The 17,650-nt window shown below is 36.0% G+C and overlaps 1 protein-coding gene across 2 annotated transcripts in view; it reads right to left on the minus strand.

Moving 5' to 3' along the window:
- RNF43 (ring finger protein 43) overlaps window positions 1–14,390 on the minus strand; it is a 56,051-nt gene extending 41,661 nt beyond the window's left edge. Inside the window, exons 1-2 of one of the 2 annotated variants that reach the window (XM_063111396.1) lie at window positions 14,297–14,390; window positions 12,380–13,017 (exon numbers count right to left, since the gene is read on the minus strand). In XM_063111396.1, the coding sequence (XP_062967466.1) occupies window positions 12,380–12,631 (252 nt within the window). In that variant the 5' untranslated portion in view covers window positions 12,632–13,017; window positions 14,297–14,390. The remainder of the gene's footprint in view (window positions 1–12,379; window positions 13,018–14,296) is intronic. The other variant, XM_063111397.1, reaches the window with a different exon arrangement.
- Window positions 14,391–17,650: the final 3,260 nt, after the last annotated feature.

Consider the following 17,650-nt stretch of genomic DNA (forward strand, 5'->3'; position numbering starts at 1 on the left):
GGAATCCTGCCAGACAGGCTCCAACTCAAACTTCCCGTTAGAAAACAAAAGAATAAAAATGGAAACAAAATGCCAAATTCTGTTCCATACCCTGAAGACTGACATTGCATAAAAAACTAGGGCATTTTATATAAAAGCATTAATTCAGTTCAAACAAACGTCAACTCAAGAAAAATAAAATTATGAAAATGAAAGTTGAGTTGCAGGTTGGGCTCTTCCCTTACAGTTCAACTCCCTATTCCCCTATAAAGACTAAAGGGACACTCTTTCATTTCAGTTAATTTTACTCATATAATTCCCAACATAAAAACAAAACAAAACTGTAATCTAATACCTGCATAGGAGTAACACAGGCAAGTTAGCACTGCTGAGTGAAATAAAAATCTTTAGCAATTCCTGCTTACCTCACAGATCCTTAGTACCTCCCCAGTACAAACTCAAGCATTCAGAATTTTTGAGAATGCTCAGTTGATGATTCTATGAAAAAGACTCTCTAAAAAACTATATGGCATGTTAGTTCAGAACAGAGTAAAAATATAATGGATTGTTTCTAGCAGCAAATATAAACAACTGACATTTTTACCAGGCTTGTCTTCAGGGCAAGCCTTTGTGATGATGATATAGGCTCCTGACACAAGGATATCACAAGAAGGCACTGAGGAAGAGTGCTCAAAGATTTTTGCAGGGGAACTGTAGCTGCAACTATTGGAAGTTTTGAGCATTTTTGGTGTTCCTTGAATTCTATTTCCAACCACTATTCTGTGGTTGCAGTGAAGGGGCAGGAAGAGATTGGAAGTCTTCTAGAGCATAATTCTGCCTAAATCTGCCTTATCCATCATTTTATTTTTCCTAATTCTTTTTTCTGTTGTTGTTAATCTGCTCTAGGAAGGAAAACTAGGTAATCTATAAATGAGTTGCAGAAAAGCTTAGAAAATTCATGGATTCAGAGAAAGATATTGAAGAGGGGGCCAAAATCTCTGAGAGCAGTGCCCTATAAATGTCCTGATGTATAAGAACCAAAGTATTAAATGAATCACTGTTCTTACTCAGAAAATAATTTCTTAAAGTTAAAATTTTAATTCTCCTTAAATGATAAATGGTCCATTCAGGCCCCAGAGATGAGGTTGTGACGCTCGTACTTAATGTGGTTGTACCTCTTTATGCCTGACTCAATCAGTTTAAATCCAAAAGTTAAGTTCCTCCTTCATTTACCTGCCAAGTCCTGAGTTCGGGCCCTAAGGGCGCTGAGGTTTTCCTTTGTGGGAGAAAATGACATCATCAATACCCAGCAACAGTAGGGAATGCAGGGAATGTGGCTCCCAACCTTTGGTGATATTATCAACTACCCTGAGAGAAACCCCAAATTCCCAAGAGTTGAAGCATTGACGTTGAAATGGATTTTTTAGGTTGTTTCAGGTTTATCAATAATGTTTAATGTTTCTATATACCAACTTTTAAAAGGGTGGATAAGGTAGGGGGACCTCTTGCAGTAGGTCTGTACCTCAAGAACCAAACATACATGGGTTAAGACCAGATAGAGCTACACAATTCATTTGTACCTGCCTGGGGCACATCTAACCAATGAAGAATAAAGACCTCGTTATATTAGGCTCTCTCCCAGCTCTGAGAAGAGTATATTCTTTGGGAGACTTGCTAATATTGCAAGTTTGCATTCAAAATAAGTTCTAGGCACTCACATAATCCCCCAGTCTCCTCCAAACTTTCTTTGATGTCCAACAACTAAGGACAAGGATCTTTGATTATAAAACAATTTCTTTGGTTGGAAGAAAATTCTTTGCAGGGCGTGAACAGCAGGAGAAAGAAAAGGTTTTTCTGAAGTGCAAACTAGTTGGAAACCCCCTGGGGAAAGAATCTGATTCCCAGTCTTTGAGAGGAACAGGCCTGCCTGTACAAGCTGCCTCTGCTGAAGGCCTCTAAGAAGGAGCTTTTGTGTCTACTGTATGGCCCTCAGCAACAGCACAGCGGCCCTTCTCTTTTTTTTGCCAGCAGAAGTTTTCCAACTCTGGGGATACACAATGTAGAAAGTCACGGTTTGATAACAGGCACAGTTACTAATCAGATGGCCCCATTTCCACTCCTCCCAGATGCCTCCAGATGCTTACATACTAGAGCTCTATCCCCCAAACCCCATGCATGAACACTTACCAGCTGCTCTGAAATTTTATTTCCAGAGTAATTGTTCAGCTTATCTCTATTAATTCACCTTCACAAAGTATTTTAGGATCAGATGCATTCTACTCCTCTTACTACCATGGCCCAGCCTGGTTCTAGTATATCTGGCTCTTTCAGGTCTTTCTAAAGGTTAGTTTCACTTAGGTGTAGGTTAGTGATTGAAGTCAGTGTGGTTTGATCACTGGGACAGCCTTGAAGAAGGATTTAGAATAAGAGCCCTCAATCCACTACAGATCTTTTAAAATATAAAACTCCAGAGAAAGTTTCCTTTTTGTGTGTGTTAACTGGAATGTAAAGACAGTGTAGGACCATCAGACTGGGAGTACAAGTGATTACGATGCTTTGTTCTGCTACCAATTTGTTGTGTGACTTTAAGTAATTTGCTCAGATTTTTTTGTATTACCTACCAAACAAATTTTATCCTAGGGAAAAGAAATAAAATAGGAAAGATGCACATCTTTTTTAGTATATTAAGTCTCTTTCTAGAATAAGGATAAACTTTAAAAATTTAGAGCTGTAAAAAATCTTAAAGATTATTTAGTTATCCCACCAACCCCAATCCAACAGGTGGAAGGTTAAGTGACTTGCTTTCACTTTTTAAATGGTCATAAGGCACCTATAGACTTTTCATATACCCAAAGGGGGCAACTAAATAATCCCAAATATAAGGGTACTTCAAAAACTCATGGAAAAATAGAATTAAAATATATGAGATTCCTTCCATTAACTCTCTGAAGTGCCCTCATAATCTCTAATGAAGATAAAAAATATACGACATATACTATATAGTTTACTAAACTTTAGAGCAGGTGATAACCTAATGTTGTCATAGCAGATATGTACATTTTTTGAGTTGTTCTTTATATCCCTCATATTATATTAAAAGCAAGACATTTTAGAGAATGAGATTAACACATATTTATGACTAAAGTCAATAATGAAAAAAGAACTTAGTGTTAGAAACAAATTTTGTGAAATAGATATTCACATGCTTTTCACCTTCAACATAAAGGGTCTTGGTATTTATTTCTTCCTTTATAGAATGCAGTTTGTAAAGAATTAAAAGTGAGCCAGTTGAGCTATCAGTTCAAACAGAATTTTCAATACATTGAATTGTGTTTAAAGCTAAATTTACTTTTAACTTTACTATAATTTAGCAGGAACTTCTTCCACATATTAAAAAAGTCAGTTTGCAATTTGAAAAGAAAGCCATAGTGTCTAGTAACTTGGACTTCTAAAGAAAATGCTACACATGAGTATTACACATGCAGGACTATTACACAGGGAATATTATAATCTGTATCTAACTGATAAAGTTAGAAAGTGAAAAGTTAGAAGGTATGACTGAGTTGTGGGTGTTCTCTAGCTTTAAGCCACTTGAAGTTGCCTATGTTAAAACTTCATGTTTGCTTGTTTTTTCTTCAGTCTTAGGGAACTTGAGACAGAATTACCACAGTCATTTGAACGACTCCTGAGACAATGAAAATCATATCCCCTCGGCTGGACTAGGATGAGGTCTTGTCCTTTGAATTCCTACAGTGCTTGCTACAGTTATTTGGTATGCATTAGGAGAACCATGTCATAAGGCATCCAGGGAATCCAGTGCGGCCTTGAGTCTTGGAAAGGTTCTCAGCCTAGACTTCACACAGTGCCTCCACTGCTCTGAGGAGATGATCTGGGACTACAGACCACCTGGTGTGCAGGGACTCTACGGCAGAATAAATGACATATGCACCATGTAAAGTAATGCTAAACTGCAGCAAAGTACTTTTTGTTCATTCATTTGTTTCAAAGTTTGTCTTCTAGTTGACTAGATATCAAAGAGGAAAGATTCTACAGCAGCAGTCTATGATGTCTTCTTAATGGAATGTCAGGGGGAAATTTCTGCCAACATCTGCTTTTTAATTTCCCTGCAATGATTAAAATAAAGCTTAAAGTAAATAAACAAACTTTGCTAAAAATTTTGGCCAGTAAGATATAGCAGCAGACTGACAGTTCTTTGACTGGCAAACAATAATCTCTCTGGGCTCATTTCTTCATTTGTAAAATGAAAAGACTGGACTAGCTTTTTTTGGAGCTTAAAAGCGGATGATTATATTTCACAAATGGAATACCTACTCCTCTTCCCTTCGCCACTACCAAAACCATATTTTACTCTAGAAATGGAAAACTGAATAGGACTTAGTTCCAATATAAGGCCAATAGAGTCCTTCACAAAGTTAAAGAAACTTGGCCACAAGAAGTTTAAAGTAACAGATCCCCATACCAGCCAGCCGTCAAAAAAAAAAAAGGAATTTTAAAGGAAGATAATCAATGTGATTCTAAGTAGAAGATATCAAAATAAAAGAACATAAAATGTGGGTCAGGTAAAAGATTAGATAACTTACAAGACTGTAGAAAATGGTTTGAAGGGAAAAAAGAACGAGACTCTGTAATCATTTTACGGGAAATAGTTACTAGACATAAAACATGAAGTCTTCAGTCTCATCCAAATTATTCTAGAGAAATAACAATAGCAACAGTATTTCTCAATTGTCATATATTTACATAAGTACAACAGTACCCTTTCTGATATATTAGCATGCACAAAACTGATAGTTATATGACTAAATGTGCTATTTAAAATTACAGTTGTATTATTGCCAAATTACATCTTAACACAAGTATTCTAGACTTAAAAACAAACAAGCAAAGAGTGGTCTTGAAGATAGTTATGTTGCCATCTTGAACAACTACCATTGCATTAGATTCAGTGATCACAATTTCTAAATAACCTAATTTCCAATCTTAAAGAATAATGTGGGCCTTCATGCTTACAATTTTAAAAAACCTTAACTTTTAAATCATTTTGATTATTTTGGTGTTTCTAAATTTTCAAATTAAACACAAACTCGAATATATTAAAAAGTATAGAGCAAAATAAAACAAAATTTATCCATGAACTGTATTGTTTAGAACCCAGATAAAAGAGTATGTAAAGAAGCTTATGTGTTATTTAAAGGCAAACAAGCAAGCAACAACAAACCTCAGCTATAAAAATATACATATACAAAATTTTCCATTAGAACAAACAGAAATTTAAGGGCCCAAGGAATCTTACCCTAGGGAAAGCAATGGAACTTAAGGAGTAGAAAGCAAAGAGGTGGAAAGTAACCAGAGTTATAGTTTGTTTTACAGCCTCTGTTCTCTGAATTTAGTAACCAAATACACCCCATAGAGCCACAATTGTTCTACCTATATCAAAACATATTAGTAAAATATCCTTTATTGTTATGGGTGTTTCAGTGAAATTATAACGCTGAAGAGTTGTAAACATTCTTGAATTGATGCACAGTTTCACTTTGTATTTGGGGAGCAGAACTTCTTTACTATACATAAGCAGATCTTTGTTAGACACCAATTTTTACTTCCAGAGTTCCTTCATCTAAGGGCAGGCCACTTTTTTATAGTTCTGTCATAATACTGTTGTCTGTCTGACTTCAAGTAATGCACACAAATCCTTTTAAAATTAAGCAAGCTGAGGGAAAATTAGTTTTGAGAAATTGGTTTCATTTCTTGAAATAATTGGGATTATTTTATGATAGCAGCTCTTAATTTGGAGTTTTTAGATCTCTAGACGTATCTCAGAGAATTTCTCAACTTACTGAGATGTTATGCAAAATTGTGTGTATTAAGTAAATGTCTATTTTGTGTATATGGTCAATAACTTTTACCACATTCTCAAAGGGGCCTGTGACACACACACACAACAGATTTAAAACCACTGCTTTAGGATATCTCAAAACAGAATTGGGAATCACAAGTTTAAGGACTAAGGTGAAGTCCTTTGGACATACAGTAGCCTCCCCTATTTGTGGTTTTGCTTTCTGAGGTTTCAGTTACCCACAGTCAACGACTGTCTGAAAACAGGTGAGTATAGTATAGTCAGATATTTGAGAGAGAGAAAGAACATATTTACATAATTTTTTATAGTTATGAGTGAGAGTTACTCTATTTTATTATTAGTCACTGTTGGTAATCTCTTACTATCCCTAATTTATAAATTAAACTATCATAGGTATAAATGTATATGGAAGAATATGGCATATACAGGGTTCAGTACTATCCACGGTTTCGGGAATCCACTGGGGGTATTGGAACATATCTCCACAGAGATGGGGTAACTACTGTACGCTAATATTTTACAATCAAGGGTTTAAAATCAGCACCCCTATAAATCTTTCTGGGAAAACCAGAATTTCCTAAAAAGCAGGAGTTGAGCTATCTATTAAACTAAAGAAATGCTGTGTAAAAATGCTGTATACAGGAGCACCTCAAACATATTGATTACAGCCATGTCTATGATTTTGAAGTAGCAATCAAGGAGACAACAGGCTGTCAGTAAGTCAGGAGTGGAAAGGAACACAGCACGCTATATCAAACCCCAAACACTCGAAATATTAGCTCTTATAACATATGTTAAAATGTGGTGACATAAACTCGTTTCATCCAAGAGTTCTCTCTCGGCCCTCAGAGTTGCTCAGCGCCAGCATCCTGTTATTTATTGAGTGCCCACTACACCTAAGACACTGCCTCAGTCACTACATAAATTCAATGGGACGTCGTTCTCACACACTGCTCTAACAGTACCCCACTACCAATTCTGGTTCCTGACAAGACATTTATAATAACACATTGCTCATTTATAACATTTTTGTTTCTACTGTACTTAGTAATTTGAAGGTAATAAAAGAAAAATGAAGCACAAAGAAGTTCCAAAAACTCTTTCCAGTGAACAAAATGTAAAGACTTTATACTGAAAACAAAATCAAACAAACAAAACCACGAGCTCCAGGAATACCTTTAATACTGTATAAACAGTAAATTATAGCTAATTTTTAGGAAAAAAGTTACTGCACACACACACACATACATACATACTTCACTACAAATCGAAGGGAATGCCCACCCCCAGAATCTGCTAAATGAATACTAAATAGCCTGAGAGGGGCAAAACAACCAGAGGCACACCTCATTTATAACCTCCTATTAACTAGAGAGATTTACTAATTTGAACTTAAAAATTTTTGTTAGATTTAAACACATGAAGTACACCATTAAAAATATCTGCATCTTCTTTCTCTCCTCTGGGTGCCAGGCTTCTAACAACAGTCCGGTCTAGAAAGCTCTAAAAGCCAACTCCAGAAGGCTCCGAGCTGGGATCATGGGAGGCACGAACCTAAGAACATTTGTGTACACAGAGGAATTGTGTCTGACGGTGTACTTTGGACCACATTCCAAAGTCAATTATTAATTAATTGGATTTTTTGCACCTCCACTGACATAAATAACTAAGAGTTGACTGTACCTTGAATATTTACTCTGTACTTCTTTTAAAGGCTGGCATCAAAGCAAAATCACAAAACCTACTTTGAAATCTCTGCACCTAAGGAACTCTAACTTGAGCAATTTCAGTTAAATAAATACATGCTGCTTCGAAGTCTATAATTTCAGGTTCCTATATGAGATAACTTACCACAGACTGTTTTAAGATGAAGTGTAAGGTAATGAAAGATGTTATGTTAAAAGAGAGATACTGAGTAAATAGAAATTCTTTGCAAGTGAAATGCAAAATGAGAGAAATAGAAGAAATATAGAGATTATTAGAAGGTGGTAGGATATTGTGTACTCTGGGTCAACCTCAGAAAATGGTACTCGTCGCTTTCATTACTTTCTGCTCTGGAAGTAAATTAGTTATTTATACAAAGCCTACACTGGGGTTCTGTCTATTGGTGGCATTCTCAGATATACAGAATTTTAGAGCTGGAAAGCATGGGCTCTACAGTTCAAGTTTCAGCTATGTCACTTACTGGCTAATACTAGCTAATACCTTGGCAGATATTAACATGTTAATCCTCAGATTCTTTATCTATAAAACGTAAAAAGTAAAAGCAATGAACGTCTACTCATAAAGTTATTATAAGAATTCAATGAGCTAATACATGTAAAGTATATAGCACACGTTTGGCAGCTATTATATTTCAATCCCTCAAGTTCAAAGACACGGAATCCAAAGCATAAAAAGGCAAAAACTATTTTGTCCCAAATCACACAACTACTTAGTGGCAGAGTCAGAATTAAAAGTCAAGTCCCTTATGCTGCAGTTTAGTCACTTTGTCTCTCTGGCTTTGACCAAAACTTTAATTATAAAGTTGCAGGCCCTGACTACCAATAAAGTAAAAATGCAAAGATGGGATAACTACGTGTTGACTAATAGGTAAAATTAAGAGGCAAGCAGAGACATCGTGCAAAGGGGAATTTGTCCAGGAGGTGTTCATTGCTACTGGCCAAATGCTAAACTACCACTGCTCCCATTATAGGTGTGAAGCCTCAGGGCAGTACATTCTAATCTTCATCATAACCTTATTCTGGAGTCTAAAAAAATCCGGGACAACCAGCCGAGCAGCAAGAGTGTGATAGTTAAAGAATTGGTGACCTTTCTTGTGCTACACTAAGATCCTTATTCTGAGAAGAAAGAAGATTAATTTTGAAATGTCCCTCTAACTAATATTTATAAATAAGGAACAGGATTGAGAAAGAAAGTGAGACTAACCATTTTTAGAAGTAATAGCAAAAACGTTACTAGAAATAGTAATAGAAACAAACATTGATAAAAGGTAAACAAACCAAAAAACTGGAAGTTTGACAATGTATAAGCTCTAGCACGTTTTCCCCCTACAATGGTATAAACCAGGAGAAAAAGAATATATTCAAATGAAAATAAAAATTGTAAGAAATTGTAACTACTATCATTTAATCCTCTTTATCAGTCACCGCCAAGTAATTAGGAGATCTGGAAAATTTCCTTGACCTGGATTTTTGATGGCTAGAAAGAGAAACACTGATCAGAATAGCAGAGGAATGTTAACCCAAATATACAAATTAAGTGGGAAACAAAAGGAAAAAAAGGTAGAAGGAAATCAGAGAAGAGGAAGAGATAAAGGTTTTGGCAAATGTAGGGGAAACCTAAGAATTAGATACTTTAAAGAAAATGGCAAACCTGCACAAGGATTTGAAATGATGTATAATAATGCCAAGAAGCAACTCTCAGGCAAAACAGAAAGGAAAGTAATATCATTTGGTCAGGACTAAGATGGGAAGTTTTGAAATGGAAAAGAGAGAACTTTAGAAATAGAAGGCAATAGAGCAAAGGCAACATTTCATCTTCTAGTTTGACTTTCTTTTAATACGTTTAGAAGAGTATTATAATTTGAAACTTCGAATATACCTTATAAAGCAGAGATTACTGTTGGCAAAGAGAAACCTAAGCACAGAGTGAGGGATAAGAATCTGGACAAAAATTCATCAAACTTGACTTTCAATGCCCTTGAATATACAGCCATCAGATGAAGATGAGACAAGCGAGATTATTTTGGAAGCAATGCTATGGTCTATGTTATTATTAAACAAATTGAGGGCATATTGTCAAGGAATGTCTCCCTTTGTCTAAGGAAAATCAAAAGTGTAATATAAATGAAAATCCAGTTAATTTGGTTCTTATGAAATTGTGCATATCCTGAATTAATTAAGCAAAATGTGAAGAAATGTCTAATTTTCAGAAACTCTCTGAGAATTCCAGAAACCACAAGGTTATTATTTTTTTTAAATCACTTTCTCATACCTTTACATTTTCCAGTGCACAGCACCCCCAATTTTACAAAGAGCTGATCTTTGGAGACAACCAATCCTAACAGGCAGCTGGAATAATTCATAGGTAGAAGGATACATAGAATTATTCAAAATTCCTCAAAACCAGTAGAGAAGAGTGCCTTTAGATTTGTGACACCAGGGTATAAATATCTGCCAACAAAGCTAAAGTGCAGCAAAGCACAACTCCAGGAGATATCAACAGAACTTCAGTTAAATGGAAGGCTGGGTCAACCACAGTTGAGTAAACCTGAGTTGTAGTGTAATCTGATAAAGAACAAACAGCAAAGATTCTAGAACTGTAAACCACGTGTCTCTAACACACCAGAGTTCTTTGAAAGAGTTAATCAAATAGTAGAAAAACAAAGACTGACATATATAATTTAAAACTTGTTTTTTTGTTTTTAGAGATAAGGTTTCTCAAATGAGGTTATTAAGAAAATTTAGTAGTGCTTGCTTCGGCAGCACATACACCAAAATTAGAAAATTTAATAACTGTTGTGGATTAAAAATTGATTAACAAACAATAAAGCAGGACCAACACAACGTATCCAGAGATTGATACAAGGCGAGTGCAGAAATTTGTTACTGACCTAGAAGAAGCATATGTGGACAGACAAGGTAAAGGCTGATCACTGCCAATGACATAAAACTACGTCCACTGTAAAGTCTGAAAGTGCTCGCCAAGATTCAGTGAGACTCCCTCTTCACAAAGTACAGAAACAAATACTGACAGGTTCACAGTTAATAGTTGAAAAAACAAAAACAAAAAACAAGATAGCGAGGTCTGCCAGAGTGAGAAAAAGGGCAGAATGAGATGATATGATAAAGATTAATAAAATAATGAATGGAAAAGAAAATGCCTACTGGTACCTCTTGTTTACCTTTTCCTTTGTGAAAACACAGAAACTTTACATAGAGCTTTATGATAATAGAAGTCAACAGATTTAAAATAAAAGAGGAAACCATTTTATGCAATGTATGATTAACCCCTTGAACATGCTATCACAGGACATTAATAAGGCATAAAATTTATTGTGGCTCTCAAAGACCTCCAAGATACTAAAATATGGCTCTATAGTGAAATTATTTATGGTAAAAATTAAAATGGAGCACATAACTCATGCTTCAGGGTATTAACTAGGCAAGGTCAGGAACGAAGTTTCCTTTCCAATTGCTGTATTCAAAATAATTTATGATTTCAACTTTTATTCCTAATTCCATCTTACAGTCCAAATTAAATGATAGACTCATCCAAAAAATCTTATGCCATTTTTTTCAGAAACACTCTTCCTGTTTATTTTTCTAAATAGCACAGCCTTCCATTTCACCCAATTCTTTTACTTCATTTATCCCAGCTTTCAAATTATTGCCTAAGAAGTGATAATGAAGAACCACTAAACCATATATTTTAAAAACCTGTGTTTTGAAAAGAGTTCTATAATTTGTTTCATTTTCCTACCTTCTTTCTCTAAGTAGACAAAAATTTAAATGCATACAATACTTTGGTTCTGTTCACAGCCTGCTCATATTACAAAATAAAAATCTGAGTTTGGATGCTTAGATCATATTTAAGAACATTCTAACCTGTATCCAAGAGCTAGAGCAAGAAGTGTACGTTTATAAAATAAATTTTCATCAATAAACAACATCGTTTTATGGAGTAGGACTGTCGAATGCCCATTAAAAAGGTACAGCCCTTCAGGCTCAGTCTTCGCCATGAGGAATGAGCAACTGGTCTATGAAATGCTATGGCCCCAGCCAGTTAGTAAATTCAACATATAAAGAACAGGCTATGAATGAGTTAGACAAAATTCACAGCCTGAAAGCCTGCAAAAATGTGTCTGAAAAACTTTGTGGGTCAATAACACACATATGTAAAATTTAAATTTTTGAAAATGATGATTATGTGTGGACAAGACCAAAGTGATCAGGAGGCAGGTTTGCACCTTGTGTCCATTTTGTAATCCAGTCCTCTCCATTTTGGGCTTAGCAATAGGGTGTCACACGTGGTATAAGGTCAGTAGTAGCACTCAAGCTTGACTAAAATTTAAAAGTGACACAGTAATCAAATATGCTCCAAAGGCATTCTAGAATTTCAGGGTGTTGCTGACCATTAAAATCAACCCCCTCAGTGCTCACTTCAAATTTAAATAGAATGTAAAGTACAGTCCTCAGGCCAATTAAATACAAGCCCATAAATTTCATCTATCTAAAAATAGTGCACAGAATATATCACTTAAATATTCTGAAAGGTTTTTTTTATGTGTATCTAAAAAGGCTATACAATACTAGTTAAAAATAAGCAGACAGACAATCTTCTAAAATACAGGATTTATATATTTCTTCTTGAGTATAACATAAGAATGTGCTTTAGAATGGAACAAATAGAAAGCTAAGCAGTGTTAAGTTTTCTTGTATGGTATTTTGTTCAGGAGACCACAGGAAAAAGGCATATTTCAAACAGATGGAAAGTGAAATATAATAAAGTTATACTTGCCTGCATTAGTTTTCCTTCTGCTGGAGTTATTTCAGCAACACCAGCAAACACACCTTCCAGAGTGAGATTCAGTTTTCCTGTGGGGTCCATTTTCAAAGGGATCACTCTGATAATAGCTTTCTGCTCTGCTGATCTTTCAGACTCCACCGCTGCTGCCAGCACCAGTCCTGTGTGTCCAAAGCCTGCCTGCAGGGTAGCCATCAGCAGCCAGGGCCAGAGGGCAGCCAGCTGCAGCTGGTGGCCACCACTCATGCTACCAGCTGCAGCAATGCACTTTGGCCATACATACTGCTTCCACTAGCTAATTCCAAATGCGGGTTTCTCAGATCCAGACAAACGGAGGAGAAGAGAATTTATGCTTCAGTTTCAGAAAGCCAAGTCGTAGTTTTGGCCCTTCCTTTCTCTAAAGTATATTCCCCAAAACAGGCAGCATTCCTGATTGGGCAGACAGGAGGATGTTTTTAGCCCACTTCTGCTGCTGGTATGTCATTTTCTCCCATCTTCACTATGACTAGTAAAGATATCACCACTTCTCTTTGGAATTTCCAACTTTGCTTGAGATTAAGTGTCACATCATGAATTTTTATTCTATCAGATCACTTGGTGTTGACTTCCATATGTATCAAGTTGCTGAGGCACTAAATCCAATGTTCATTAACCAAACAAGGCAAAGTAAAAAGCTAAGGTCATGCATCAAAGGTGAGAGAGAAAAACTCCAGCTCAGAAAATGAAGAGATGGCCCTCTTTAAGCCACAAAACGTGTCAATAGTAAATGACTAAAGACTACAAGAAGATTTTATTTTTTAATGGGGGAAGAGAGGGAACAATAATAAAACAAAATTTCAGGTCACACTTTGAGGGATGTCCAAAGATGCTACAACAAGTATTCAGAAGTTTCCACATTAACCTGTTATTTCAGTGTAGTCAAAGTTTGAGGCCCACTGAATTTATATACTTTTCATGAACCCGGACATACTATAATTTTTCTGTGTTCTACCAAAAGTTGCCTATAAATTAGGTGCTAATTTACATATCTTCACATATTAGAGCATAATCCTGAGCATCACAACCTTTTCCAACTTTAAAAATTAGAATATTTGAAAAGGTTATCTCTCTAATTTTTTCCCAGTTAAAATCATATTTCTATCTCCATTTTTCTTTCTCTCTTAGAGATTCCAGACTTTATTCTCCAGCTTGAGAATGCCAACCACTTTAATTTCCCATGAGATGCTTTTGGAAACTACCTTAATATCCAGATCTATAATCTGTAATTTTCTAGGTTCATAAGAAAAACAAAAGATTATTCCTAACTTGTTTTCAAATTCCTTGAGGGGGTGGGGAATAAGAGATAGGGGGAGTAGAGAGGTGATAAGTCACAGGCTCTAAGTAGGACACCCTGAAAAAACACAAGTAAGCCTGAGTAGAGTAGATCTGTGCTATTTCTAGGCACATATGAGAATTTGGGTCTTTGTATACAGAAAAGGATTCTAAAATGTGCACCCTTAAGTAAATATAAACGCACTTCACCCACAAAGCCCGCTGCGTTCTGAGGTCAAGTTTAAAAATCTTATAAAGTATTCAGAATAAGTGCTGAAAAGACAAGCAATTGAATAAGAACTTGTTAAATAGATTCTTTTCTTTTGCTGAGGCAGAGGCGGGAGAAAAAAAAAGAATTTCAAAAGAAATCTGCAAACCTGTTGCGCTGTTGGGCCCACTGCAATCCACGGGGATGAAACAAATTCAATTATGCTTTTATAGATTCTGCTCAAAAAAGGTTTCCACTGCTTAACCAAGTACAGCTCATTCTTCCACCTTCTTACTCTGCAAACCAAACCAAGTGCCCCACACTACAGGTAGGTGCCAACAAATTCCGCAGCCTGAAAAAATAATCCATGCAGATCAAAGGCAGAAACTTACTCCAGGATGAGAGCTACTGTCTCCAAGAACTCTAAAAACACTTATAGAAGATCCAAAATCATTCCCGAAATCTCCTAACAAAAGTTCTTTTTCTCTCCGAACAGCATATAAAATGATCAAATCTTGAAAGAGAAAAGAAGCAAGGTTGCAAGCACATCAGCAACAATTCACTACCAGAAACACAGAAAATCCCAGAGGGAGAAGGCAGTATCTCTGAATCATGGATGGACTTGGAAAGTTCGGAAGGATTCGAGTGCTTCCCTTCCAGAAAGACAATTCTGGATCAGCTCCCTAGAGCAGGAAGCCTGCGGTTTGTAATTGGTGTTCTAGCTCTGACTCCCCCCCCTGGGATTGCAATCACGCTCTCTACCTGCTGACAAAGTGAGGGTGGAGCGGCTAGAGGCACCCCCCACCCTACCCCACCCCTCCCCTCCTCCCGGTGCGCGCACACAACACTTACTTAATCAGACACGTTCTCTCGCTGGCTCCTGTCTCAGCTCCTCTACTCCCTCTATTGAGCCACAGCTAAACTGCATCCAGTTCACTCCCCAATACCTTTCTCCGGGTAAGCAAGTTACCACCTGTAAATCAGGGCCACTCAAACATATCTAAGCAAATTCTGCACCCAACAGAGTGGTGGTATGAGGAAATAAACAGAAAATAAAGGAAATTCAGAAGATAAAATAATAGACATAAAGTTTTGCAAATATAAGTTCAAAGGGATTTCTGCTCTTTCCAGGTTTTCGTTATAAACGGCACAAAGCCAGAATAACGTCATCCTGTGCTGTAGCGCTTGGGTATTTATTGCTGCTTATGTCTGCTGCCCTGGAAAGAACTGTGTCCATTTTCTTAGGCTGTTACTAAATTACATACAGTAGCTCTGTCTAAACTGTGCCTGTATGGTGTTTCAAGATCAGGTTGATTTCAGAGGTCTGGAATCCCACTGTTAATTTTCTTCTCACATCTTTGGGAAATAATAATACTATGAATCACACCAATGCCCTCAATGTAAGACTAAAAGTAAGTCTATGTCATAAATACAAGCAAAAAGGTAAAATATGCTTAATGAGAAGAGTGTAGGTAAAAAGAAAACTAATTTTCAGCTAATTCCCATATTAATGAACAATAACCCTTATAGTAACATGGCCATTAGAGATAATACAAAAGTTTCTAATGTGTTTCTAACACTTGAATTTTCAAATTTACCAAATTACTTTTGAACTGCTGCCATAATCTTTCAAAATTACACAAATGAACAACAATGTGAATAGAGTTATCTCTACTAAACTGTATACTTAAAATGGTTAGGATGGTAAATTTTATGTGCTTTTTAAACTTGTACGAATCAAACTCTGTTCGATCATCTGTAAAATGTGGAAAATAATTGCACTGTATGTTTGTTGTAAAGATCAGATGACATAATGCCTCTAAAAGCAAAAAGTATGTGTGGCCTATTCACCTTGAACATTTTTTCCTTGTAGAAGATTTATGAGGATAGTTTCAGAATTTTAGACCTAATAACTAACCTAAAACAGAGATAAGTCCTACAGTAAACTCTTTTCCCATTTATTTCAATTGACACGTTGTAATTTTACATGCTTATGGGGTACACTCTGATGTTTGATATATATGCTGTATAATGACTGGGTCAGGGTAGTTAATGTAACCATCACCTTACCCATTTATCATTTCTTTGTGGCAAAAACACTCAAAAGCCTCTCCTCTAGCTATTATGTAATATACAAAACTATTAACCATAGCCACCATACTATGCAATAAACCCCAAAATTTATTTCTCATATTGAATTGTAATTCAATATGGCCAACCTCTCCCTGTTTTCCCTTCCCCTCTGTCTCCCCAGTCCCTGGTAACCACTGTTCTATTCCATCTCTATATCAACTTTTTAAAAAAATTTCACATGTTTTTTTGATTTCACATATGTGTGGGATCATGCGGAATTTGTCTTTCTGTGCCTGGCTTACTTGACTTATTGATGTCCAAGTCCATCCATATTGTTACGAATAACAGGATTTCATTCTTTATCATGGCTGAATAGTATTCCATTGTGTGTATATACTTTTTTTTACCCATTCATCCATTGTGAACACTTAGGTTGATTCCATATCTTGACTATTGTAAATTGTGCCACAGTAAACATGGGAGTGCAGATCTCTCTTCAACCTACTGACTTCATTTCCTTTGGGTATATATCCAGTAATGGGATTGCTGGACCACATAGTAGTCCTATTTTTAAGTTTTTGAGGAACCTCCATACTGTTTTCCATAATGGCTGTACTAGTTTACACTCCCACCAATAGTGTGCAAGTGTTCCCTCTTCTACATATCCTTACCAACACTTATTTTATCTTTTTGAAAACAGTCATTCTAACTGGAGTGAGGTAGTATCTACTCGTGGTTTTGATTTGCATTTCCCTGATGATTAGTAATGTTGAGCATTTTTTTCATATGCCTACTGGTCATTTCTCTTCTGAGAAATGTCTATTAAGATCCTTTGCCCATTTCTCAATTTGGTTATTTGGGTTTTTTGCTGTTGAGCTTTTTAAGTTCCTTATATATTCTTCCTATTAACCCCTAGTTGGATGTATAGTTTGCAGATATTTTTTACCATTCTGTAGGTTGTCTCTTCATTCTGTTAACAATTTCCTTTGATGTGCTTTTTAGTTTAATGTAATCCCACTTGTCTATTTTTGCTTTTATTGTCTGTGTTTTTGAAGACTTATTTTAAAAATCCTTGCCCAGCCCCATGTTATGGCTTGTTTCCCCTATGTTTTCTTCTAGTAGTTTCATAGTTTTGGGTTTTAAATTTAAGTCTTTAATCCATTTTGAGTTGATTTTTGTATATTGTGAGAGGGAGGGGTCTAGTCTCATTCTTCTGCATGTGGATATAGTTTTCCCAGCACCATTTACTGAACAGATTGTCTTTTCCTCAATATGTATTCTTGGCACCTTTGCCAAAGATCAGTTACCTGTATGTGTGTGAATTTATTTCTGGACTTTCTATTCTGTTCCATTGGTCTATGTGTCTGTTTTTGTGCCAGTACCCTACAGTTTTGGTTACTATGGTTTTGTAGTATAATTTGACATCTAAGAGGGAAAGTTTTCAGCTTTTCCCCATTCAGTATGATGTTAGCTGTGGGTTTGTCATATATAGCCCTTATTGTATTGAGGTACATACCTTCAATACCAAGTTTGTTAAGAGTTTTTATCATGAAGGAATGTTGAATTTTGTCAAATGCTTTTTCTGTGTCAATTGAAATTATCACATGGCTTTTGTCTTTCTATTAATGCAGTTATTGATTTGCTTATGCTAAGCCATCTCTGCATCCCTGGGA

The sequence above is a fragment of the Cynocephalus volans genome, chromosome 10, assembly GCF_027409185.1.
Source record: "Cynocephalus volans isolate mCynVol1 chromosome 10, mCynVol1.pri, whole genome shotgun sequence".
NCBI lineage: Eukaryota > Metazoa > Chordata > Mammalia > Dermoptera > Cynocephalidae > Cynocephalus > Cynocephalus volans.